Source organism: Anomalospiza imberbis, chromosome 21 (assembly GCF_031753505.1).
Source record: "Anomalospiza imberbis isolate Cuckoo-Finch-1a 21T00152 chromosome 21, ASM3175350v1, whole genome shotgun sequence".
NCBI lineage: Eukaryota > Metazoa > Chordata > Aves > Passeriformes > Viduidae > Anomalospiza > Anomalospiza imberbis.
Genome location: NC_089701.1, coordinates 2,338,074 through 2,351,552, shown reverse-complemented (window position 1 = coordinate 2,351,552; position 13,479 = coordinate 2,338,074). Strand labels below are relative to the sequence as shown.

General features: G+C 50.7%; 2 protein-coding genes across 7 annotated transcripts in view; one reads left to right on the top strand and one right to left on the bottom strand.

Moving 5' to 3' along the window:
• The window catches only part of NACC2 (NACC family member 2), a 50,774-nt gene extending 43,417 nt beyond the window's left edge, over window positions 1-7,357 (top strand). For all 6 annotated transcript variants that reach the window (XM_068211040.1, XM_068211046.1, XM_068211043.1 and 3 more), the window contains exons 3-6: window positions 2,098-2,265; window positions 4,834-4,939; window positions 5,205-5,302; window positions 6,603-7,357. In XM_068211040.1, the coding sequence (XP_068067141.1) occupies window positions 2,098-2,265; window positions 4,834-4,939; window positions 5,205-5,302; window positions 6,603-7,102 (872 nt within the window). In that variant the 3' untranslated portion in view covers window positions 7,103-7,357. The remainder of the gene's footprint in view (window positions 1-2,097; window positions 2,266-4,833; window positions 4,940-5,204; window positions 5,303-6,602) is intronic.
• Window positions 1-13,479, bottom strand: part of KCNT1 (potassium sodium-activated channel subfamily T member 1) — a 212,913-nt gene that overhangs the window by 43,128 nt on the left and 156,306 nt on the right. The window lies entirely within an intron of this gene.

The window sequence follows — 13,479 nt, the reverse complement described above, 5'->3', positions numbered from 1 at the left end:
AGCCCCAGACCTCTTTTTGGTTTGGTATCGTTGGTTTTGTGCTAATACTTAAATGGAAACAAACTCCCCCAGAATGATTCATGGCCGTGTTTAATAAGAGATTTATAGACAGTGAGCCAGCAGGACAAATGTAGCCAAAATCCAGCAGTAGGTTGAGTTGCACTTGGTCCTTTTAGCTGAATTTCAGTTTGGTTTATGAAGTATGGTGCTGGTGGATATTGTGGGTGCTTTTGACCTGAGTCATTGGTTAAAGTAAAAATGAAGTATTAAAAATTCAATTTTAATAACCTGGGCAGAGCCCTGTGCTGGGGTGGGATTGTGTAGGTCACATATACAGCTCCTAGGGGTTGTATATTTAATTTTACCTCTCAGCAAAATTTTACCTCTGGGAGATGACTGAGGTGTCCCTTCCTTCCCTCAAGCTGCCCTGGTGGGAAGGACAGCAGAGCAGGACTGGTTCCTCCATTCCCACTGTCCCTTTGCTTTTGGTTTCTTTAAGCTGGAAAATACCAGTATTTAATGGGAAATATATTTGCTTATCACTCTTTAAAAGCCTCAAAATAGAGCTGGTCTTTGAGATTCTCCCTCGGTGGGAGCTGACCCCCATGTCCAAGGGAATCTTGGATCTGGAATGCTGGGAATATTGCAGCTGGGAATGTCAATGGCACAGGTTTCACACTGATAATGGGGCTGTGATGGCACAAAGGGTTCAAAAACACCCTGTGAGTTGTACTGCTGCTGTTGGGTGCTGTCTCCCTGAGCAAGGGCCACCCTCCTTGTATTCCAGAATCCCTCCTGGCTGTTCCTCAGGGACAGAGGGAGCCCTGAGGGTGGGGATGCTCCCGGAGCCTGCGATAGGATGCCACAACCCAGCACGGCACCGGGCATGTCCTACTTAGAACACTGCTCCCTTTGTCCCCGAGCCATCGCCCTCGGTTACTGCAGCAACAAGTCTGCAGAACTTGTTATTTTATCTGCAGAGAGGAAAAGTGGCCCCCAGAACTCGGGGATAATGGCAGGACAAGACACCTCTGGAGCAGGGGACGTTTTGAGTTCAGAAACGCTCGTTGCTGGGGTTTCTGCTTCTCTCAGTGTTCACAGATATTCGAGCACAGAGCTGGCTTTGGGTTTGTACGTGGCACTTGCCATGTTATCAGACAGTTTTGGGGGAAAAAGGTGGATCATGGCAGGGCTGGGCTGCAGTTCAGCCCTGGAACTGTTCCCACCACGTCCTGAAGTTGATGCGCATGGTCAGCACGCGTTGCTGTCAAAAATTGGCATTTTAAGCAATCCGGTGGTCTTGGACTGTAAATGTGCTTTAGAAACCAATCCTCTGTGTGCCCACAATACCCAGATTTGGAGGTGCTGGCAGGACAGCCCAGTATTTCCAGCTTTTCCATGTTATTGGTTGCTCCTGGGCAGTGGTGGGATGTGGAGATGGTGCATCAGGGCGAGTTGGGAAAATCTGGTATTTTGGTTTTCAAGCTACATCTTAATAACATTTTTGGCCTTGTTGATGGGGGCTTCTTTTGTTTCTGAGAGGAAAAGTTGGCCTGCAGAAGGCAGAGGAAGAGAAGGTGGGCTGGAGGTGGCTGGAGGGTGCATCTCAGGAGAGGCTCTGCTGACATTTCTCAGAGCAGAGGAACCTGCAGGGTCTGGGTTTTAACTTCAGCAGGAAAAACCATCAAGAGATGTAAGGATGGAACTGCTGCAGATGTTCATCAAACTGGGGCAATTTGCTGCCTGTTTAAAACCCCCTGGTGGAATTCCTGCCACCCTCCTGGGGTGTTTGGGGCAGCAGCTCCGTGTGCTGCGCTTGCAGAGCGATGCCAGCTGGGCACAGCTGTCCATTTTCACAAATTATTAACTCAGGAGAAGTTAAAGCATAATTAGATTCTAAGAATCCCTTTTGCAGAACCTGAGGCTGCCGTGCAGGGGGAGACCAGGGGATTTTTCCAAGCTTTCAGGTGACACCCGCCCCGTGGTTGGACATCTGGAGGGGGGAATATTTCCAACTGCTGCGTGAAGAAGTCAAATCTGACCTTCTGTCAGCCTTGTGACAAGTTATTTTAACTGTTTTCCCTTTTCATTTCGAAGTTGCCCAAGAGAAGCCGGAGCAGATCCCGCTGGAGAACCGCTCCTGTGTCCTGATCCGACGGGATCTGGTGGCTCTCCCTGCCAGCCTCATCAGCCAGATCGGATACCGCTGCCACCCAAAGCTCTACTCGGAGGGAGACCCTGGAGAAAAACTCGAGCTTGTTGCAGGTAGCTTTTCTGCAGAATACCTTTGCATTGCTGCCGTTTTCCTTCTGGAATTGCGTCTCCATCTTGCTGCATCCTGTGTGCCCTTGCTGTGTCTTTCTGGATTATTCATCACCAGTTGTCTTTTGAAAAGTTCCGAGTTTCCTTTAATTTGCTGACGGAGAAATGTGTCATTAACAGGATTTATTCAATTGAATTAATTTAGCATTTTAATTGAATTCTGCAGCTTGTGTTCTTCCTGCTCGGTGTGGCTGCAGTGAGTGTGTTTTCATTTAGAATCACAGATCTAAAAACCCAACAAACCCCCCTCAAAAATGACCACATTATAAGATTTACAAAGCAAAGGAGATAAAATTTGTGTCAGTGAACAAGCTTTGAAAAACCTGTAAAAGTTTCTTTTTAAATTTACTAAGTGGTCAAATGCTGCAGTAGGAGAAGAAGGAATTTGGTTTGGTTCTTTCTTCTGTCTTTATTTTCATTTTGGGGGGAATTTACAATATTGGGAGAATTTGCTCCTCTATAAAAGATTTCTGGCCAGATGTGAGGTGGAAGGTGGTGCTGTTTAGAGAGTGTAGAGCTAGAGGAGTGAAACCAGGTGGCTGTGCCAGCCCAGGCACACCCAGCACTGCACAGAAAGTGTTTAACTGGCGTGACCAGGTCAAATTCCAGTGGAAATCATCATATTCTGCTTTTAGAAGTTCCCCCCAGCTTTGCTTTGCAGTGACCTGGCTGTGGGTTTTTCCCTTGGATGCAGCTGTGTGGGGATGACTGGGCAGGACATCCCTGACCTGCCCCAGGTGGGGAGGTTTAATTAATCCCTGCAAAGCCCTTGGTCCAAAAAGGACATGTGGCAGCACAGTCCATCCAAATCAGTTCTTCTTCCCTTCCAGTCATTTCTCCCTTGGTGAGTAGCATGATTTCATTTTCATTCTGGAGAAGGAGTCAGGATTTCAGGGGATGCCCTCAAAGGTTTGCAGCTGATGGAGGACGGGACTTTGATGGAGGGCAAAGCACAGCGTACAGCCACAAGTATTTATTTTGTATCTGGAATATTCATTTTGTACCCATTTCCATTTAATGTGAGACTTCTTAAAACCATCAAGTGGTGCAGGTTATTTTCACAGTGAGAGCTGCAAATTGGTTTGAGGCAACTCTGCTTGATTTACATTTTTCAATCTGGAAAAAAGTAGATTAATATCACTAACTGATAGTGGCTGCCTGGTTATTTTTCATTTATTAAAGTGAAAAGTTCCCCTTGCTGGTGGCTGGTGTTCACTCTGATGCCTTATCTCTTAAAATACAAAATAAACTCCCCTAATTCCTGTCTCAGACCTGGAGGGGGGGCTTGATCCTGCTGTGAAAGTTTTCCTCAACTCTCCAAGTGGGAGTGTTTTCCTTTTGTTTCTCGTTTTTCATGCTACAATTGATTCAGCAAACTTGAGCAGCCCTCTCTGAAAAAGGGTCTTTAACAAGGCTTGCAGTTACCACAGCTGAGGGAGGGACTGAGGCTGTTACTTAAAAAAAAAGGAACCAAAAAACTCATTAGATGGAAGAGAATACAAGGAAAATTCCTGGTGAGACGTGGCATGGCTCAGAGATGCAGAGGGATGCTGGATCCCGGGGCAGGATGAGTGTCCTGGGGTGCCTCTGGTGCCAGGGGAGGTGCAGAGGGTCAGGCTCAGGGGCTGCCCTGAGCTCCAGCTCCATCCAGAAGGTTAGGGACAATCATCTTCCCTGGAAATCCAGGAGGAGATATGACTTCTCCAGCAGATGCTTTTATATCTTGAGAACAGAGTGTGTTCTGGATCCAGCTATGACCCATTATTTAATCTTAATTAAAAGCAAATACCAAAACCCTCTCATGTAACAGAATGCCTGAAAAATGGGATAACCTCTCCGTGGAAGCAATGCTGAGGCAGGAGCAGCTTGGTCTGTGAGCAGAGTGAAAAGGTTTGATATAAAACCTGCTGTAAAGTACTGCCAGACCTCTGGACGTGTCCAGCTGCTTTGCACAGGGCTCCTTTTTCTTCCAGAAAACATCCTTAAAGGCAGCAGGTTCAAAGGCAGCAGTTCCTGTGCGTTAGAAGGAAAATTCCCTGCTCACCAGAGGTATCAAGAGGTGATGGGCTGGGGTTTTGGAAGCAGTTAGATCTGTGACCAAGTACCTCTTTCTGTGCTAGATGGGCTTTTTCTTTCCTTTCCAGCTCTGTGTTTTACAGTCCTGCACTGGAAAAAAAAAAAAAAAAAAGGCCAAATGGATTGGAGTTTTTTCACTTCAGAAAGAATAAATAATGTGATCTGTACATATCAAATCACAGTGTAAGCCTTGCACTGTGTGCATTGGTGAGAAAATAAGAATCCTTTCATTGGATTCCCATAGACTTCCTGTCTGTACAGATAAAATTAGGAGTTGTTATTGGATTTGCCAGGATTTTCCAGAAATCCCGCTGTCCTTGTTGCAGCAGGTGAAGAAGAGGTTCCCACCAGCGAGGAGGAGCTGTGGGTGGCTCAGGGGTGGCTCTGTGGCTGTGTCAGGGCTTCATTTTGGGTTGTCCCTCTGCACCCTTGCAGGCTCAGGTGTTTACATCACCCGGGGGCAGCTGATGAATTGCCATTTATGTGCTGGTGTCAAACACAAGGTGCTGCTGAGACGTCTCCTGGCCACCTTCTTCGATCGGTAGGTCCCGTCCCGCTGCTCCTCGTGCTCTCCCAGGGGATTCTTTGCCTTCACCTCCCAGGGGTTTAACCCTGTGCCACAAGTGCTCCATCCTCTGCACTCAGCTCTGTGCATTTTCTTCATGATGCTTGAGGACTTTATTCCATTTCCCATTCCTCACCTTAAAATCCGGGTGATGCCTCCAGCAGGAGCTGAAGGGAGGAGGGCAGGGCAGTGGCTCTCCCTTGGTCCCCTCTCCCAGGATCTCCCTTTGCCTTCCCCACAGGAACACACTTGCCAACAGCTGCGGAACTGGAATCAGGTCCTCCACGAGCGATCCCAGCAGGAAGCCCTTGGACAGCAGGGTCCTTAATGCAGTCAAATGTAAGGAGAGGGGTGTTCTGCTGCTGGGGTGGAACAGCATGGCCCAGCCCTGGGCAGGGAAGGTCACCCTGTTGTGTGATAATGGTGGAATTGGGTTGCAGGAAAATCAGTTTATTGTTTTAGTTTACATTGCTTTTTGATTGCCCAGAGAAGCTGTGGGTGGGATCTGCTCTACGTCAGCCACTTCCCCCTCAGTCACCTGTGGATACCTGGAGAGTTTTGGGACAGGAGGTGCCGGAGAGGGAGGAGCTGAAGGCTGGAGAAACCCTGAGGGCTGCAGAAAAATCTGTTCACCATGGGCTTCATATGCAGTGGAAATCACTGTGTTCTCTCACCTTGGCTGAATTCTGGGGAGTAAATCTATGTGTAAATATTACTGTGCTGGAAAACAAAACTCTAAGCAATTTTTAGAATTTAGTTTTTAAGATTTAGAAGAGAAATCTTTCCCCTCCCTAACTGTAAAGTCCAGGGGCCTTCCAGCTGCCCTGGGAGATCTGTGGCACGTGGGGAAAAGGGATAAGAGGGCAGATGTTCAGTAATGTGGCTGAACATGGTGGAGTCAGCTCCCTGTTAGCAGTTTTATCCTGGAGAGTCCCAGCTCTGGACTTTCCAGCCATGATCCTTCCTGAGGGAGGCTGGAAGGGCATTGCTGTTGTGTGCCAGGTTATGGGATGGGTTCCTTCTGCCTGGATTTGTCCCTGTGCATGAGCTTTAGCTGACAGTTATTCACCGTGGCAGTTCCTTGGATGCTGCTCCATAACATCAGGTGCTTGGCTCCCGCAGAGGAGCAGGACACAAGGGATTGCAGGGCTCCTGCAGCTCCCACTCCTGCTGGCTCCCAGTGGATGTGCCAGCAGAGGGATGCTGGAGCAGCCAGGCTGCTGGGCCTCGCAGGGGCGGCGTAAGGAGCGGGACAGGCAGAGGACAGTCCCTTGGATAACCCCTCGGCTCTGACATTTCCTGCAGCGCTGTGGGTTTGGAGCCATTAATGGAGCTGCTGCTGGGGAGTTTGTGGGATCTTTTCTTGTCCACCTCTGGTCTGGCCATCCCCACATGCTGTGGCTGTGGCTGTGAGGCTCCCCATGGAGTGAGGGGCCCTTCTGCATCCCCCTCCCTCTGCCACCCGGGGTGTTCATACCTTCAGCTCTTATCCCTTCCTGGTTGTCTCCAGCTGAGGAGCCCTGTGTGTGTGTGGAGAGCTCAGGTCCGTGGGTGAAGCTCCGCTGCCACCTGGGAGTCCGGGCTCACCTTTGTGCCGCTCCCCCCGGAGCCTGAGCTCTGTGTCTCCCTGTCTTTGCAGTGTATTGTCAGAATTTTGCCCCGAGCTTTAAGGAGAGCGAGATGAACGTGATCGCGGCCGACATGTGCACCAACGCGCGGCGCGTGCGCAAGCGCTGGCTGCCCAAGATCAAATCCATGCTGCCCGAGGGGATGGAGATGTACCGCACCGTCATGGGCTCCTCCACAAACACTGTCCCCCTGGAGCCCGACTTCCAGCCCAACACTGCTCAGGTCTTCGAGCAGCGCATCTATGCAGAGAGGAGGAGCGAGGCGGGGACTATAGTAGCCTTGAGAACTAACACAGTGAATGTAGAGCTGAGCAATGGATCCAACCAGTCCTTCGAGCAGAGCGAGGATGCCGAAGGCGCCGGCTCCGTGATCCAGGAGGCAGCTGCCACAGATGCCATGGCATCGGAAACCCAAAGCACTCCGCAACCTTTTGAACAAGGTTCGGGCTCCTCCAGCCGGCCCGAAACCCCCGTGAGAAGACAAGATGGTACTTATGGAGGGACTTTATAAAGAGAGCAAACATTTCATGACCTATAAGGGATCTGTAATACTAAAGCTGCTTGCATGCATTACTAATACAAAACAAAAAATGTGATCAAGCCACTTACCTACTGAACTGCTACTGTTGCCTGAAAAAAATGTGATTTTTATTCTGCTTGTATTTAAAATTTATGAAGGAAATAATCGCATTCGTTATACTGTAAACGACTAGGTCTGTGGCGACCTACTTAAAAAAATATTGGGCTCCTTTTTTGATATTCCTGAGGTTAGTCTATAAGATTGTAGCTTTTCCTTTTTTTTTTTTTTTTCCTTTCCTTTCCTTTCCTTTCTTCTTTTTTTTTTTTGGTTTTTTTTGGGGGTTTTTTTGTTTGTTTTAAGAAGGGGAGGAGAAAAGCTAGCCACCCCCCACCCACCACCACCCTGTCATCACCCCATCCATCACTCAGCTCAGAAGTAAAGCCATCGTTAACCTTGTCCTCTAAGGAGAGTTTTGTCACTGAACAGGAAAGCGAGGTGTGTTCGGGTGCAGGTGCTGTGACTGGCCGCGTTTGTCTCGGGAAGGGCTCGAGCCAAGTGGGATGGGCTGGGGGAAATCGTGGCAGTGATCGTGGCCAGACCCCTCTGGAGGCAGGGGGGAGCCCTGGCCGTGGGTGCTGTTGTCCCGGGGAGGTTCCTGCGGCTCCCTGGAGCAGGGATGGTTCAGGCTGGCGCGTGTCGGGAGGACTGCGTGGGATGCAGGTGGAGAGCCTGGCTGCCGTTGTGGTTGTGGTCTGGTTTTTGCCCAATACAGCTGGGTTTGGGTTTGGTTTCTCTCTCCCTCCCTCCCTTCCTCCCTCCCAGCCACTCCTTTTCCTTTGCTTCTCCGTGTTTGCGCCTTCACGTCCCCACTCCTGGGGGGCCGGGCTCTGCCACCCCTCTGTACCCCAGGACGTGCAGGTCCTGGGGCACCCTCTGGGAGGGGAGGAGCCCCCCTCAGCCTGTGAAGGGATTTAGGGAGGAATCTGAGCATGGAGAGCATGTTGTTCTTGCTCCAGAGGGTATGGAGTCGGGAGCTCTTGGTGTTGGCTCCTGGCAGCATCCGCACCGGAGGCAGAGCTCAGTGCGTGCAGAGCTCACCCTCTGCCCCCTCCCTCCTCTCCAGGCCAACCAAATTCTAATAATTTGGAGTGTACTGGATGCAAAAATTAAAAGAAAAAAAATGAGCTTTGAGCCCTTTTGTGAAGAGGTTTTGGGAAGGAGGAAGCGCTTTGCCTCCTGCTCACCCTCCCGCAGTCCCTTCTGGGGAAAACCCAATGTGGAGTTATTTGTCTTTATTTTTGTTGTTGCAGGCTGATGTCCCCAGGCTGTGGTGGCTTTGGTGGCCTCGGGATGGGACTTGTGGGTGTGCCTGGAGCCTGATGGGCAGCAGGTACCTGCTCTGTCCCTGGCCTTTACAAACCCCAAAGTGAGCGGAGTCTGTCCCGCGGAGCCGGCTCCAGCGGGACCCTGCAGCCTCCCCCGAGGGCTGGGGGTCCCACGGGGGATGGCACTGCTGGGGTGCCCCCAGGGGATGGGGACAGTGACATTAAAGCCAAGTTTGGCTTTTTCCTTTTTTTCCTTTCCTTTTTTAATGATGGTTATTTTTACTGTGACTTAACGACCTGCTTTAATGACACTTGCAGCTTGTTCTCTAACACGTTGGGGACTAGGAACAAGGTGCACAAAGAGTCACTTTTTGGCTGCTGTGGCTGTGCTCCTCTTTTCTTTCCTGCTTTGATTCCCTAATCCAGACAGCGCTTTGCTCAGGGTTTTCTTCTTTGTATTTCCATTGGGAAAGGGGGAGTGGGGAGAGGATAACCCAACTTTTGGCCATTTGTTTTGTTTTCTTTGATACTTGAAGCGGTTTTTTTTTTTTGCATCGTAACTAACGAGGCTGCCCAGCCTGTGCCACTGCTCCTGACACAACAAATCAGTGATGGGGGGGTCCTGCCCCACGTTGGGTTTTGGCACAGCTTTTTTGGGGGGGACTGTGACGCCCCAGCCAGGTTTGGGGACTGGTGCAGGTGCAGAGGTGTGGGATGCTTCGGAGAAGTGGGAATGGGCACAGCTCTATTTGCACTTTACCCACGTCACTAAACAAACCCGGGGACCACGGGCTGAGCTCGGGGGGTGCTTTGTCCCCAGCCATCCCTGGGGACACGGAGCAATTCCTTGGCCCTGGGGACAGCTGCTGGAGGGCAGCTCAGCCAGCTTGGTGGGGCTCAGGTTTGGCTGAGGACCCTCCTGATCCCCAAATCTTTGGGTTTGCCAAAACTTTGAGGCAAAGCTGGGAGCGGCTCCGGGTGCCGGAGATCAAAAGTCGTCCCTTGTGTGTGTGTCTGTGTGCATATATATAAATATAAATCTAGAGAGAAAAGATATTGCAGAGGATTCCTCCTCCTCCTCCTCCTTTTTGGCACTTGCTGGGGGTGGGGAGCAGGCTGAGCCCCCCAGCCGGGGGCTGCACTTGGCTGGAGGGATTCATCCTGGACCAAACCTGTTCCCAGACAGCCGGCGGGGCCACCGGGGGGGCAGCAGCAAAGTACTTGAATGGCTTAGGACAGAGAGTCTGGAGAGAGTCAAGTTGCACAGTGAAAATATATATTTTTATACCTAGCACAACTTCCTGTATATTTTGGGGTTTTTTTTCTTTCTTTTTTTTTTCTTTAATTTCTTTTTTTTTTCTTGATTTTGGGTTTGTTTTGTTAATTATTATTATTATTATTATTATTATTATTAGAAAGGCAAACTTCTAAAATGTGAAGGGCGTTGGGTTTTTCCTTATCTGGTAGATGAGGGCAAGCATTTTGCACTAATGTTTCCTGTGTGTGGAGGATTAATGATATGTTTGAAAATGTTATATGGTAATGATTGTATTCTTCCGAGAAAAAAAAACAACAAAAAAGCAAAAAAAAAAAAAAAAAAACCCTTAAAACTGAATGTAAGGTGAGAACAGAGCAGTCCATCGATTGTATGCGGCTTTCCTGAGTGCCTTAGAATTTTTTGATCATTTTTTTTCCAAGGAAAACAGATTAAGAAGATCAGATCATAACCAACTCCTTCCTCCTCTTTGTTTACGACACTATTTTAAATTCTAGAATTTTGGGGCTGCTTTATAATGTGAATAGGAAACTGCATTCATCTAGGTCTGACAGTGTAAAATCAGAGCATCAGTATTTATGGTATGTCTGCACCTTTATTCTTATGCTTGACTATTAGCAATATTACCTGTATATTCTATATCTAAAGTTATACCAAGCACCTTTAACGAGCGCAGAGTGTAAAAGCACCCGAGTTCCCCGCAGCTGCCGTAGCGTGGCACCAGCTCCTGTCCTCCTCGTTAGCGCTAATTAAACACCGCTTTGCCGAGGGGCTGCATGACCCTCCGCCACCCCCGCTGTCCCACGGGCCGGGGACACGGTGACATTCCCGGCCTTTCCCGGCGGTGAGGGCAGGAGCTGGGAGCGGCTCCTGGTGCTTGGATCCTTGGAGCTGCGATTTCCCTCTGCAGATTCCCCCGAGGATGCGGGCTGGGAACCGAGGGCTCCGAGCCCCCGCAGCGCCCCAAAACTGGAACTGCCCGCGGTGTCTGGGGAGCAGAGCCCCTCCGTGTGTCTCCAGGGGCTGTCCCCAGCCCTTGTCCCGCGGTGTTTTGGGAGCAGAGCCCCTCCGTGTGTCCCCAGGGGCTGTCCCCAGCCCTTGTCCCGCGGTGTTTGGGGTGCAGAGCCCCTCCGTGTGTCCCCAGGGGCTGTCCCCAGCCCTTGTCCCCTTTGTCCCGCGGTGTCTGGGGAGCAGAGCCCCTCCGTGTGTCCCCAGGGGCTGTCCCCAGCCCTTGTCCCGCGGTGTTTGGGAGCAGAGCCCCTCCGTGTGTCCCCAGGGGCTGTCCCCAGCCCTTGTCCCGCGGTGTTTTGGGAGCAGAGCCCCTCCGTGTGTCCCCAGGGGCTGTCCCCAGCCCTTGTCCCCCTTGTCCCGCGGTGTTTGGGGAGCAGAGCCCCTCCGTGTGTCCCCAGGGGCTGTCCCCAGCCCTTGTCCCGCGGTGTCTGGGGAGCAGAGCCCCTCCGTGTGTCCCCAGGGGCTGTCCCCAGCCCTTGTCCCCCTTGTCCCGCAGTGTTTGGGGAGCAGAGCCCCTCCGTGTGTCCCCAGGGGCTGTCCCCAGCCCTTGTCCCGCGGTGTTTGGGGAGCAGAGCCCCTCCGTGTGTCCCCAGGGGCTGTCCCCAGCCCTTGTCCCCTTTGTCCCGCGGTGTCTGGGGAGCAGAGCCCCTCCGTGTGTCCCCTGGGGCTGTCCCCAGCCCTTGTCCCCCTTGTCCCGCGGTGTTTGGGAGCAGAGCCCCTCCGTGTGTCCCCAGGGGCTGTCCCCAGCCCTTGTCCCGCGGTGTTTGGGGAGCAGAGCCCCTCCGTGTGTCCCCAGGGGCTGTCCCCAGCCCTTGTCCCGCGGTGTTTGGGGAGCGGAGCCCCTCCGTGTGTCCCCAGGGGCTGTCCCCAGCCCTTGTCCCGCGGTGTTTTGGGAGCAGAGCCCCTCCGTGTGTCCCCAGGGGCTGTCCCCAGCCCTTGTCCGCCGGGGCTGTGCTCTGATCCCTCGTTTTTCTGGCGGTCGCTCGCTGCGAATGGAGAAGGAGCCGTGGGAAGGCGGGCTGAGCCCCGGAGTGTCCCCAGAGTGTCCCCAGCTGTCCCCGCAGCCCCCCATGGCCAGTCCGCAGCCATCCCGGGATTCAACTGCTGTTCCAAGTGTTCCTGCTCCCCAAACCGTGCTGGGAGCGAGCGAGGGGGCGAGTGGGACGCGCTCGCTTTGGAAACCCCTCCACTCCTCCTCGAGTTTCTTCCACTGTTTAAAAGCGTTTTGCACACACACAAAAATAAAAAATAAAAAATAAAAAAATCGTGATTTTTATGTCAAGGTTATTAAAAAAAAAAAAAAAAGCCAAAACTTGCAATACTATTTTTAGCAGACAAGAATAAAGAAAAAAAAAAAGAAGTAAATAAAATAATTACTAAATGATAAAAAACAACTGAGTATAAATGTATAAATATTTTTGACTTGAACATTTGGATGGCACTTGATTCAAATAGAACATTAATCCTTTGGACAGAATGTTTGGGGAGGAAAAAGGACTTAAAGTACAAGGTTGTTTTTAAAGCGTCTTCATAGGGTATTAAGTAGTACTGTAATTCATGACTGTTAAAAATACTTTCTGTGCTGTAAGGAAATCTCACAGTACCACTGAATTATGTTCCTCAACTGTCTCAGCCACGAACGATGCTAGCTTCTTTTTTTTTTTTTTTAATTTTATTTTATTTTTTATCGTGCATTATTCACTAGTATTTATGTGCTCTTACTCTGTATAGTTCAGACTGTTATTTTGTAGCCATGGCTGACACGATATATCAGTAACTAAAAAAAAAAAAAAAAAAAAGAGAGAGAAAACATGAAGACCCCCCCCCTGCCCCGAGCTGGAACTGTGCTCATAGCTGTTTTCATATGATGAAAAAAGATCCATTAAAAAAAACAAAAAAAAGAAGAAAAAAAAACCAACCCAATGTGATCATTAATTGTAAAACGCTTTGTAAAATTCACATTTACAAAATAATAAAGTAAATTACAATTAAAGGTTTCCTCTGCTCTGTTTTCTGTCTTTCTGGGTGGTGGGCAGTGTTAAGCAGGGCGTTGTTAATAGATGCTGAAGGGGGTCTGGTGGCTCAGGCTCCACTTCAAGGTATGAAACAACACCCAGATTTGGCCAGTTGAAGGGTTTTGCCCAAATTTTGGGATTTTGGAGTTCCCTGCACTGCCCTGTGCTCTCCCCCCACTTCACCTGATGTGGTTTGGGCATCTTTTGGCTTTTTTACCTGGACACCACACACTCCCTCCCTCCCTCCACTTACAAACACTAATATTTGTTGTTATTATTATCATTGTTTTAAATTGAATTTGCAGCACTCCCAAATTAATCTGGGGCTTTGCAGAGAGTGGGGCCGAGACCGGAGGATGCGGCAGCAGCTGAAATAAATCCTCATCTCCCCTGCTCTGCTGGGAGCTCCCCACCTCTCCACCAGGGAAAAACCTTACCCAGGCTCCGAGAACGGGCAGGAGGGCTCCTGCCACCCACCCAGGGACACGTGTGACGAGTTTGCCAGGCCTCAGAGGGCATCCCAGGGCCCTGGGGCAGAGTGGGGATGCTCCTGGGGATGCTCGGGGGGATGCTCCTGGGGATGCTCGGGGGGATGCTCGGGGGGATGCTCGGGGGGATGCTCCTGGGGATGCTCCTGGGGATGCTCTTGGGGATGCTCGGGGGGATGTTCCTGGGGATGCCCCGGGGGATGCTCGGGAGGATGCTCGGGGGGATGCTCCTGGGGATGCTCGGGGGGATGCT